The 13,202-nt window shown below is 48.8% G+C and overlaps 1 protein-coding gene across 1 annotated transcript in view; it reads left to right on the top strand.

Moving 5' to 3' along the window:
• Positions 1-1,903: 1,903 nt before the first annotated feature.
• The window catches only part of KCNK9 (potassium two pore domain channel subfamily K member 9), an 87,364-nt gene continuing 76,065 nt past the window's right edge, over positions 1,904-13,202 (top strand). The window contains exon 1 of the mRNA XM_072851148.1: positions 1,904-2,619. Coding sequence (XP_072707249.1) covers positions 2,028-2,619 — 592 coding nt within the window. The 5' untranslated portion in view covers positions 1,904-2,027. The remainder of the gene's footprint in view (positions 2,620-13,202) is intronic.

Here is a 13,202-nt window from a genome sequence, read left to right on the forward strand (position 1 = left end):
CATGGTGTGGAGCTGTGGTGTGTGGGGCTGTGGTGTGTGGGGCTGTGGTGCGTGGGACTGTGTGTGTGTGTGGGGGGGCATGATGTGAAGCTGTGGTGTGCGGGGCTGTGTGTGTGCATGGAGCTGTGCTGTGCGGGGCTGTGTAACTGTGGTGTTTGGAGCTTGGTGTGTGTGTAGCTGCGGTGTGCGTGGAACTGTGGTGTGTGGAGCGATGGTGTGTGGGGCTGCGCGTCCATGTGTGGCTGTGGTGCGTGGAGCAGTGCTCTGTATGCGCTGTGGTGTGTGGCCCTGTGTGTCCGTGTGCATGGGGGGGCGGTGGTGTGTGAGGCAGACCTCAGCGTGGGGCCGCGGAGCCGCTGTCCCCCGGGCGGGCGCAGCGCTACCTGACCCGCAGCCCGCCCCGGCCGTGGGCGCTGCCCGCCCGCCCCCTCCGTCCCGCCGCTCCCTCTCTCGCTCCCGCCCCCAGCACGGGGTGTGGCGGCTGACCCCGCGGCGCGGCCGGGGAGGGGCAGCGCACCTGGCCCGGCCGTTACCCGCGGCTCGGCTCGGGGGCGGGAACGGCCGGTGCGCGCTGCGCCGGCCCCGCTCCGGGCTTGTCCCTGAGGGAGCGCCGCGAGCCCGCCCCGCCCCGCCGCCACCGCTCGGCCCCGCTTGGCGGCCGGGGCGTGGCCAAGCCCGGGGGAGGCGGGAAAGAGCCGCGCCGGGGGAGCCCCGCGGTTCTGCCTGACAGGGCGGCGCCGACGGGGTTAACCCGCTCCCCGCGGCGGGCCGGGGCGAGCTCCCGCCTCCCGTGCCAGCGCCGGAGCAGACACACACACACACACACACACACACACACACACACAACACACGCGCGCACGCACGCACACGCGCAGGCGATGGCTGAGGGGCGCGGACTCGCTTTTCCCCGAGATGATGTCAAGAGCTTGGGAGAAGGAGGAGGAGGAGGAGGAGGACGGTTGCTCTTTTTCTTAACGGCTTTGTTCTAAAATCATCCTAAATAAAGCAGCCCCAGCCCCGAGCGCCGGGGGAGCAGCCGTGAAAGTAGCTTTTTTTTTTTTCTTCTTTTTTCCTTTTTTTTTTTAAATTTTTCTCCTCATCTCTGGCTTTGTGTCCGCCTGGGGCCGAGCCCCCTCCCCGCGCTCCCGGGCCGCTCTCTCTCCGGGGAAGCCGCCGGCTTTTTTCCGCTCCTCCCGGCAGCCCGAGGCCGGAGGCAGCGCTCGCCGCCGCCGCCGTCCCGCCCCGCCGCTGCCCCGGGCAGGTGCTCCGCCGCTGCCGGCGCGCCCGGCGGGCGCCTCCTCGCTGCCCTCCCGCCTCCCCCGCCCGCCGGCCGGGGCGGCTCCGCGCCGCTCCTCCCGCTCGGCGCGGTTCCTGCGGGGCGCTGGCTCCCCGTCGCCAGGGCCACGCCGGCGGCCCGGCGCCCCCGCCTCCCGCCGGAGCGGCGGCGCGGCCCGCCGCGCCCGGGGATGCTGCCCCCAACTCCCCGCCCGCCGCCTGACACCGCCGCCGCCGCCCTCGCCGCGCCGGACGCCGCTCCGCTGCCCGCGCCGCGGCCACCTGCAGCAGCCCGGCTCCCCGCCGCCCGCCTCGCACCGCGGCGGAAGGAATAAAGCGCCCAGCCCGTCCCGACCCGCCCGGCCGGCGCTCCCCCAGGCAGCCGGGGCCGGGGCGGGGCGGGCCCCGCGGGCCGCCCCCGACGGCCGGAGCCCGGGCGCCCGCCGCCCCTCGCCCCCCACCCCCGCGGCCCCCGCGGATGGGCGCGCTGCCGTCGCCCGGCCCCCGGCCCCGCCGCGCCGCCTGAAGAAACTTGGGACGGCGGCGGCCTCCGCCTCCCCGCCGCGCCCCGCCCGGGCTGCGGGGGACCCTTCCCCGCGCCGCCGCGCCAACTTCGCGGGGGGACCCGCCCGCCCCCGGGCTCCGGCCCGGGGCCGCCGGCCCCTCGGCGGGGCGCCGCCCAGCGCCCTCTTCCCGCGGCGGGGACCCCCTGCCCCTGGCCTCGGTGCTGGGGAGGAGCGGGGGTGCCCTGGATGGCCCTGCGCACTGGAACGGCTTGGTTTGGGCAGGTCCTGCGCAGAGTTTCCCGGCTCCAGGGCACCTGGTCCCGGCGCTCCAGCAGCCTCCTGTGCCTCTCCTCCTCCCAGGAGCCCGAGCAGGCGGGCGGAGAGCGGCCGCCGCCGCAGCACAAGCTGCCCCGGAGCAGCGGCAGCTGCAGCGGCGGCGGCGGGCGCCGCCAGCCCCCCCGGCCCCTGCCCCCCTGCTGCGGCTGCTGCGGCCTGTCGGATCCCCGGGCGGCCAGGGGGGGACATGGTCCCCTCACTCGCCCCTTGCTGGCGGCCATGAAGAGGCAGAACGTGCGGACCCTGTCCCTCATCATCTGCACGTTCACCTACCTGCTGGTCGGGGCTGCCGTCTTTGATGCCCTGGAGTCCGACAACGAGATGCGGGAGGAGGAGAAACTCAAAGCCGAGGAGATTCGGCTCAAAGGAAAGTACAACATCACCAGCGAGGACTACCGGCAGCTGGAGTTGGTGATCATGCAGTCCGAGCCGCACCGGGCCGGCGTCCAGTGGAAATTCGCCGGCTCCTTCTACTTTGCCATCACGGTCATCACGACCATCGGTGAGTGTCTCACCTCGGGGAGGCCCTCTGGGGCCAGGGCCGGGGCTGGGGCAAAAGCCGCCCTGCCTGGGAGAAGGGGAGAGGGGCAGGGGGGCCGTGGCATGCAAAGGGTTAAGTGCGGGATGAGTTTTTTGGCTTCCCTCCCGTGTTATGTAATTCATTGCTCTTCACGGGCACTTGTTGGACTTGGCGGTGTCCCACACCTCTTCCCCTGGAGATGGAGCCTGCGTCCCCTGGGTGGGACTGGAGAGGAGTGGGGCTGGCCTCGTGGGGGGATTGGTGTTGGCCAGGTGGCTACCATCCAGCTGTGGCTTGGGTGGCAAGGAGGACGGGGGAAGAGGCAGGGTGACACTCTTCTGGGGTTCCCCTCAGGAAGAAGGAGGCCCTGTTGCCGCGCTCTTCCTTGCACCTTTGCTTAAGAGGCACGGGGAGAACTTAGGCAGAAGGCAGTTGCATGAGGATGAAAACGATGAGGGCATGGGAACTGGATCAGCTGGGGAAAGCCCTTGATGTAGCCAAGTGTAGCCCTGCTTTCGCAAACTTTGTTTTGGCATTGGCAAGGGCTGTGGTGGAGGTTCCCACAGCTGTGGTCCCATCGCTGGGCCTCTCCTGGGCATTCCCAACGTGTTCCTGAAGTTTTTATTGCAGCTGGAGCGTCTGATGTGCCAACAGGTCACAGTCTGCGTCTCCTCTTTGTGGGCATACAGTCCGTCAGGCAAAACGGTGCCCGCTGTCACATCCGTGCTGCCCAGCTTCCCAGACATGCCATTTCCCAGGACGGTCGAGGGACGGTCGAGGGACAGTCAGTGGACACAGCCACAGGCTGTCATTTTGTACTTCTCTGCTTCCCGCAGCTAAAGCGGAGCGTTTCGCATAAAGTTTGCTTCCCTGCCGTAAAAATAAATACCACGATAACTAGAGGCTGCAGAGCGCACACAGAACTGTGCTGCAACTCTGGCTTTGGCTTGATGAGCAGGTTTGTTCTTCCTGGTTTTGTGTTCAATAGGGTGGATTTACTGAGGCAGTTGATAACGTTCTCCCAGCACTTCTAGATGTTCCCCCCTAACATCTGGGGAGATCTGAAAAGACCTCTCCAGCTCAGTGGCTGTTTGATAGTGCATTATATTGAAGAGGACACAAAAGACTAGCTCTCTTATTAATACAGAAGGACTCAATCTTTTTACCATTTAGGGCTTGTTACAAGAAATTTGCACATTGCCACCTGAAGATACTGACAGTTCTCAGCAGAACGTGCTGTCCACTGCCCTTTGAGCAGTGTTTACTTGCGTTTGTATTTGACTGTATTATACCTGGGGCAGTAAAAAAATTCCTTTGAAAGACCATCTGACACTACAAAGCCTATTTGCCCTTACAAAGATAAGATTTTAAGGGATATTCTCCTCTTCTGTTATTAGATATATTTATATAAAATTTATATATGAATAGGCTATAGAATAGAAAGTAGAATGTAACTTTGGCTGATGACTTAGATTTCCTACTGTTCGTTACGATGTCAGAACTCTCATTCCTCCTTTGGTCACTGATTCTCTCTTCCTCGATCTGTCTCTTGTCATTTATTTGTGCTAAGTGAATACGGGACTGTCATGCTCCTCTGGATTACAACAAGGCTTCCACGCACACGCCTGGGTACTCATGGTGCCCTACGCTCCTGCCTGAGAGGTGGCTGCAATACTTTCTGTTTTCTTAAGCTCGGTTGGTGACAGGTAGAAAGAGCTGTTTTTCCAGTAGTTTGGTGTTTTGATCGTATTTTACCCAGAAACAAGTACAAGTTGCTTGGGAAGCTTAGCATTTTCTCATGCAAAGAGCTGGGATGTGTTTAGGAAGCTCGGAGCACCTCAGCGTGCAGAGGATAGCGTGCATTTCTGTAGGCAGAGGCGCTTTGGGATGTCAGAATTGTTTAAATTTAAAGTGTGTATAGCAACTGGGAACCACTGGGAGGAAGAGTGATAATAAAGAATGGTGCAGAAGAACAGACATCCTTTAACGATTGTTCATTTGGGAAGCTCTGCTCCAGGAGGATATGTGATCCGTCTTTCAAAAGTTTATTAATAGCTACTATCTACATCTTGCCAAATGCACTTGTATTTTGTGTATCATCTCTTCAGTACTAAAGTAGCTTCGTGATGTTATCTGATCTACTGGTAGTCTGTAAAAGTGAACATGGAAGGTTTTTCTTTAATTTGTTATTTATCCTAAAAGAATTTGGTTCAAAGGGGGAAAAAATGACTTTCTATATTTAAGTTCTCAGGAGAATAAGAGAAGACTTCTTCTCTATGTTTCTTGCATGGGGCAGTGATCTTAAGTGTTCGTATTAATCTTTTGTGATGGTTCTTCTTTTTAATCTGACTGTGTGTATGCTCTCACATACATTTCCTTCGCCCTCTGAAACCTTCCAGACAGACTTCAAGGAGCACATGCAGCGGCGTACGTGTTAGTGAACGTGCTGTAGTCAGTAGGTGCTCTTGCAAAAGTGCATCTGACTAACCGTCGCAGGCTGTTTTAAAACAGAGTGAATGAAAACCTCCGTTGCCAGATCTAGAGTGGTACATCTATCTCCACAAAACTTCTCCTCGGAGAAGTGCAATGGGAGTCAGCGGACCACAAAGTCTAGCAATATGCATATGAGAGCAGGCTAATTTATGTCTCACTTAATTGTTCTCCTCGATACTGCCGTGCTCGCAACATCTCTGAAGCGCTTACCTCTTTACTGTGTTGATTTAAACTACTGTGGCTTTAATTTAATCACAGGCGCCTATCGCTGGCCATGGACCATGAGCCAGCCGCGATCGGTGGCCTGGCAGGGACTGGTTCTTTACCGCCGGAGCCGGGGAGCGCGGCCCCGGGCGGCCCCGGGCGGGGCGGGCGGGGCGGGCCGTGGTGCTGAAGGGACAGCTCCGGCAGCGCCGTCCGCCGCCTCCGCGCCGCCGGCTCCGGCCTCCCCCCGTCGAGCAACCTCCGCGGCTTGTTGCTTCCTGTGGAAAGAGAGCATTAAAGACCTGTTGGGACGGGAGCATGAAAAACTGAAAGCCTGCCGTGCGAGGCGAAGCGCTGAGATTTGGTCAACTCTCACATTTCCTCTCATCTATGGCATTTGGCTTTTATTAGAGGGTGGTAGGGGGTTGTTGCTCACTTGTCAAGCGGAGTACTAAACAGAGAAGCGAGGGTTGATCAAGTAAATGGAAACTGTTTTTTTCACCTGTGACACAACATTTTTTTCTACTCCCCAGGTGCAATGTTGTTTTTTTCTATTTTTTTTTAACTGACCCAAAAACAACAACAAAAAACCCACAAACCCAAACAACCGCAGGTGCTACAACATTTGATGACTCTGCTCTTAAAACCCATTCGCAGAAGAAAAATACCCTGCTTTCACAAAGTTTGGTCATGTTTGAATTCCGTGAAAGTTTTTAGGTGATCCAAAAGAACTAATAAGCTGTTCTTGGCTCTCACCAGTTGCTGAGTTTATTTCGGCATTGTTCTCACTTCAGGGTTAGCTAGTGTAATTTCCTATCCATTTACAGTTACACAGCCATTTCCAGTTACACAGCCAAAATGATGACAGAGAGAAATTTAATCAAGTTCTCCATCCAGCTATTTGTCTTTTATGAGACACACTGTAGAATACGCCACAGAGTTCATCAAAAGACTGGATACAATGAATGAAAACACCAACTTTTGAAAATAAAAGGTAATTCCTAGGATTCCTACTAAGTTTTAATGCCCTTTTCTACAAGTTTATAAGAGTGAGTGAACTGCTTCTATGTAAGCAGGTGTCAACACTGTCAAAATGTGTTATTGGTATGGATATCGCTCCATCATTTAGGCCTTAAAGGGTGATAGTCATACTTGATTTAACACCACTGAGCTCTAGTAAACACTGAATATTTCTGGAGGCTTGCGCAGAATGTAAAGAACTGAAAGCTGTTTATGTCACCCTAAAATGAACTGAAACAACAAACAGATTGAGGATTTTTATTTATTTATTTTTTCCCGAGAAGTGACTGTAAGGAGAGCAAAATTCAGACAGTGTGTGCTGTGAATTGCTAGTCTCTTTTTCTAGCTTTTAGGCCTTTGTATTCAGTCTCAAACCTACTACAAGCAGTGACTGAACTGTTCTGGTGAACAGAGACAAAATATTTTTTAAGAATGCAGTACAATACCTGTAATGGTGAATGGAATATCCAGCTATTGACAGCTGTTTGGGTACTGAGTAGCTAAACACTCAGGAACTGTCTACATCCAGATGGGGAGATTGCATACTTCTTGCAGACGGTGGCCTGACGGAGTTTGAACCTGCATTAATGAACTAAGCAAACACATGCTTAAATACATTTCAGGATAGTAGTTAAGTCTCCATATCCTTTCTCTGCATCACTTCACCCTTCTCTACAATGGGTATAAAAATACCAAGCTGGTAGTGTTGCGATGTCTCTAATTTGGGTTAGAAAAAGACATAAGTGTTTTTACGTGTGAATTATTTTGTTAGTATTGCTCCTCCTTTAAGATCAGCCTCTAGTGTTTTGAGTCCGCTCTTGGTTTTTGATGGATGTTAATTAAAGGCAGTCCATTGAAAAGCTTTGAGTAGGGTATCATGGCAGATGGACAATTTGCAATGGAAAGAAAGAAAAGAAAGGAAGAAAAAAAGACATGGAAAGGGAAAGATAGAGTATAAAGACACCAATGCTTTGGTCAGTTAACTGCTACATTCATGACTTGCCAGGACCACGAGGGTCATATCTCATAAACAAACAAGCACAGAGTAGATTAAACCCCTCTATTATTAATAAACTCAGGTAAAAGTAGAGAGCAAGATTTTCTGGTGATATGAATGCTTGTAGATGCACTGAAGTAATGACTCTATTCAGTCACACCATCCGAAGCTTCAGTGGAGAATACTGGATGATCAGGACTTGTAATACCTGTTGGTGGTATTTCCCAGGCAAGGAGGAGGTCAGCTTTAGCGAGCCGCATGAAGATGAACTGTGTGTAGGATTTTGCTCCCCTGCATAACTAAAATACTCTGCAAGATCTTTTCACACTATATTCTTTGTCTCATGGAGATTGGAAAAAAAAAAAAAAGAATATCCAGAATAGTGTTCTGCTAACACAGAGGGGACTTTGTGGCTACTCTGCTCACATGTTCATAGAAACAGTTCTTGAGTTCTTGAAAACTGATTTTGCAATGATACTTCACATTTGTGCCAGAAGCACATTAGCAAAAGCTTTTTAAAAATCACTGATAAGCAAGGCAAAAATACAGCTCAGACTGATGCTGAACTGCAACTTCCCGCTGTATGGCTTACTGGCAGTGCAAATGCATTATCCAGTAAGAGTCTGAAAACAGTTTTGGGGAAGCATCGAGAAGCCTCTAGCCACTCAGCTGGGTGATGGTGTCAGCAGATTTCCTTAGCGTAACCAAGCTTGAGAAATTAGTGTCTTGTAGTTTTTTTAGGATTTGGTGCCCTTTGATTTCCTCCTAACTATTCATAACTTCTTTCTTTAACTGAAGCAAGTGAGATTTAGATTAGGCACGAGGAAACTCTTTCCAGCTGTCAGGGTGGTTGCGTGCTGCAAGAGGTTGCCTAAGGAGACTGTGGAATCTCCATCGTTGGAGCATTTTAGAGAGTTTAGACAAAAATCTGTCAGGAATGGTTAAGTTATAGCTGCTTTTGCCTTTGGGGAAGAAGATGGACTGGCTGACCTCTTGAAGTTTTTATCAGCCGTATGTTCTGTGATTTTCTGAGTCTTCCTCTTTCCAGATCTTGAGCTCTAATAGTTCCTGGGCTAGCTTATTTTTCTTGAGAAAGAAAAGCAAAGTTCTTTGAAATTCCATTTTCTCCACTGTATGGTCTTTGCTTATTGATTATTTTTCTATGCAGTAAAACCATTTACGTGCCTTTGCAAGTGTCAGCACAGAAATATCTGTGTTTGTCCACTGACAAGGCTACAAGTTAGAAGTGTCGGTGAGTCTTTTGGGGAAGAAGTTAGCTGAAGAAGAAAATGATCCCACTGATACAGAGATGGCAAGCAGAAATTTACAGGGCAGAATTGGGAGGGAGAGGAGGTGTTCTAGACTAAGAATAAGGGAAGAAGTTTAGCTGTTAGCTATGGTCTTATGCCTGTTTCAACTAAAAAGAATAAAAATCCCTTTGCTTTCTCTGAGAACAGCATCAGAACTATGAGGCTTGATCTAAAGGAAAACTGGTTAACGGAGAGCTTCCCTTTTGGGCACCATGAGTTTTGGGACAGACGCTGCTGGTCTGGCACACAGCAAGGACCAGAATGCTGTTGTTTTCCCTTGAAGGTAATCTGAGCTGGGGTGCATGGTTCCTTCAATGCTGGAGCATATTCCTTGATAAATGCTGAAAGCCATGCTCATGGCTTCGAGCTGGAGTTACACAGCACTTTATATTCAGAATGCTGTACTGACATTAGGTGATTCATCTTCACAACACCTCTGTGTAAAAATTATCCTCAATTTAGAGACAAGAAGATAAAATGACTTTCTGAAGATTCAGGTTGGGAACTATTTCTAATTGCCAAACAGCTCACTTCTCTCTCTTTCAGACCACATGGCGTTAGTTTATAGCCAGATTAAACAGTGAAGATGAACCAAAGGCAGAGATCCATAATGAATTCAAGGTGATATTAGTAAACTCCTGCAGCTTAGGTCTTCTGACATGTGATAATAGCAGAACCTGGAGCTTTATTACATGAAGGAGCATATACCATTCTGGGTAATTATCTCTGTTATTACTATGCATCTTCTGTCAAAGGCCCTTTAGGTTTTTAGGTACCCAGTTTCTATGAATTTTACTGAAGATCCTTGACTGGATTTGGATAAAGGCTGCAAGAAATATCCCCTTCCCCTGTAACAGATGCTAGCAAGGATGCTTGCTGGTGATGCAGAACTAATCAGTAAGAGTCCTTGCTGCTTCTAAGTTGAACTAAGAGGTTACTGTGGGCTTGCAACAGATGTTTGCAGTGTGTACCAAGCCTATTCATCTCTTTTTGGCTTGTGGATATTTTTGAGTGAAGCCATGGACTGCTTCCGAAATTTCACATACGTAGATTGCTGTGATGCAAATTAATTTGAATTCATTACCTTCTCTGGATTATAGTCCATGGAATCTACTGACTTCAAGTTAAAATGTATGGATAGAGTCCTTCCCCCAGGTTACCTATACCCTACCAGGTGTCTGTGACTTGATTAGCTACAACTAACATTGATATTGTTGGTGGTGTAGCTACAGCAGTTTCTGTGATTAAAGTGAGAGGGTCTATGGATTGGGGAATGTTAGGCAAAAAACCCCCCAGAAATTAAAGCCTGATCCAAAGCCTGTTGTAAATAATGGAGAGAATATTTTGAGTGACAGTAGTTTTGGATCAGGCCATTATGTGACATGAGTTCTACAATGCAAGGAGCCATATTCCATAGCAAACCAACTCCTGGAAAATATCTGTAATAGCAGTATTCAGATTTATTTTTTTTAAATAATGAAGCAAACAGAGTTTGTGGAGTTAAAGCGTATGTTGGCTTTGGCATTTATACTGATTTTTTTTTTTTTATTGAAAGTGAAAGGCTAAACTACATGCCTACTGCATACCTTAAACTTAGAGCAAAGAGAAATCTTGAGGAAGAATGTTCATGCTTTTTATTCCATTTATTTGGTTTGGTGGTTTTTTTTTAATTTTTATTTTGCTTTCTTTCCTTGCTGCCAGACAGTTAACAACCTCTTCTGATCCATTGAGACACCTTTTTTTTTTTTTTTTAAAAGTGAATTGCGCAGTTACGTCTTTTCTGTTTCCGGGGAAGAACCTCCTAAATTTCTTAGCAGTTTTTTTCTTTTTAAGGAGTTAAGTGACCATGTTTTTAAATACCTGGCCAATTACCACAAGGCGCTTATGCAGTCATCAGTTGGTTAAAGGGTTCAGTATCCTTTTTAACTGCTTTCATTATGGAGATGATTAGGGCATGTCAGTGAAAGACATATCTCTATTAAGGACTCGTGTATTTGTTACTTGTTAGGATTATTAGGAGGGAATAGGCTATATTGTCCTTTCAAGTCGCTGCACCAGCAAGAAAGAAGAGCTTCAGAGAAAAGCAGGCAAGTAGTGGGGTTAAAAGGTATATGATGGGAAGTTGATTGTCTTCTTGCTCTCCCGTCACAGAAGAGGATCGCTCCCTTCCTGTGTGAGCCTTCTCCGGAAAATTTCACAGAGAGCTTTAGGGCACAGACTGATGAATGAAACCTGCAGCAGCTCTCTCTAATTGTATAGTGAAGGAGATTAGCCACGAGGAAATGTTCGTAGACTCCCAATTTAGGGATATTCTTGACATATTGAAGGGAAGGTAGAAACAAAAGAGATCTGCTCCCAAGGCATTTGGCACTGTCAGCAATTTCCGATGTATGTTACCATTAACTCATTAAAGAGGTGTTTTAGGTGCAGATGGAATATTTTATTTCTTCCCCCCTCTTTTCTTTTGATGTCCTCTAGAGAGGATGTCCTCCTCCTATGTTTAAACCATCACAGGCCATTTCTATGGGAACTGTATCAGAAATTAACTGTTGTAACAAACCCGTGACCACCTGGAGTTTTGAGTTGTCACTTTGCAGCTTTTCACACCAATCTGGAACTTTTCAGGACCAGACACAGTAGGAAAAGGTGTTGAATACCAGACACAGTAGGAAAAGGTGTTGAATACTCTTGTTTCAAAGGTCTAGGCCTCCATTACTTGAACTAATGAACAGCTGCTGTTAGAATCATAGAATCACAGAATCATTTAGGTTGGAAAAGACCTTTAGGATCATTGAGTCCAGCTGTTAGCTGTTAATAGTTTGGATGGTATGGTGAAACAGATCTGACTTCACTCAGTGAAAATAGTGTTATTGGCAGTCGTAATTTTTAAAAATCTGCAGTTTGATACTTAGGTTAACTTTGCTCTGGAAACTAGGGGACCTGAAATAAAATTAACTCCAGCAGCAGGAAGGATGTGGAGCCCTGACCATAAGGCTCTGTATGCAGGCTGTGTCGTATAAGATACTGCATCAGAAATGTTTTAAAACTCTTCATGAAATAAAGATGATTGAACTCACTATTACAATCTTACATCAGAGAAACACCTCATACCTGCAGAGGTGACTTGAAGTCCCAGTGCTCCCCCACCATTTTTCTGGCCTTTGGGAAGTTCTTGGGCTTCCAGAGGTAGACCAGGAGTTTTAGAGGAGTTCCTTACAGGATAAGGCATATGGTATTTTCTGCTGAGGACTAGAAACAGTAGAAAGATGCCCTTTCGGCATTATTCAGGATTGTTACATATACTAGGCTGTCAAAAAATTGGATGCCCTAGACTTCCAAAGAGGAAAAAAGCATATTTTGGGATGTGGAAGTCTGGGGACCAACGTTTGGGGGCTGAGAGTCTCTCCCAACATTTGAAGAGATCTACCTGCCATCACTCCCCCACATCCTCCATAAAAGTCCCTGATCTACTGTTTGCTTGCTCCTGGGCACCAAATATGAGTTATCATTGCAGTCTTTTTTTCAGTGTTACTTAGGTGTGTTAGAAATGAGATAAAGCTAGTTCTACGGATTTATTTCAGTTTAACTGATAGTTAAAACAGCGACACTGGATCTGTGCCATTGGAGTCACCTGGAAATCCCAGAGATTTGACCTGAATTCTTCAGTTGACCTTTCAACTGATATATTAAGAATCCAGTGATCTTCTCAAACTCTCTCCTTCAGAGTTTTTCCCCTCCTTTGCTGTTTCATGGGGGAATGAACATCCCAAGAAGAGGAAGGAGGTGGTGGCTGTCCAGTCTGTACTGATGCTCTATCAGCTTTTGCATTCTTTTCTGGTATTTTTTGTCTGACAAACAAATAAACGATCAGTCTTTTGGCAGCAAAGGCTTAAGATCATCATTTGCTCTTAAAACACATCCTGCCTAGTAGTAAAAGGCCTGTTATTTAAAGGGCACTTTTCAAAACAATTAGGACTTTAGCAGCAATGTATTTGCCTTAATGAGTGCACTCTGCCAGTCAGAGGAAACAACATAAGCTGATACCTACTGATGTAGGCCAACAGAGGCGAATTAGCAGTGTTACAAGTCAGTTCATTAATGTACTGCACATCCAAGAATTTTATTTTAATGCTTGAGAAGCACTAGATATGATTCAGAATGGCTTCAATTTTGTTTTCTTCCCACATATCCACCCCCAATTATATTTTCATTTAGAAGCCTTTGTACCACTCCTATGCTTGTGATAGCTTAATCTGTATGGGTTGCATTCAGCTCTGATTTGACTTGTTGGACTGGCACCAGAGATATTTTTTCATAAAGCCTCAGTCTTATTACGTTGCTGTTGTATGACGTTTGAAGTCAGTGTCCTTACGATGTAGGTAGGTCAGCTCCTGGCATTTTGGTGTGACATAGATTTCTTTTTTAAAGGTTTCAAAAGGTTTTTCTTTTCTCAGGATGGGCCACAGTAAAGGCTGGTGGTACTGAATAAGGAGACGCATGGGATACAAGCTTGGCTCTGAGTATCTAGTGATAGGTATCAC

The sequence above is a fragment of the Ciconia boyciana genome, chromosome 2 (assembly GCF_034638445.1).
Source record: "Ciconia boyciana chromosome 2, ASM3463844v1, whole genome shotgun sequence".
NCBI lineage: Eukaryota > Metazoa > Chordata > Aves > Ciconiiformes > Ciconiidae > Ciconia > Ciconia boyciana.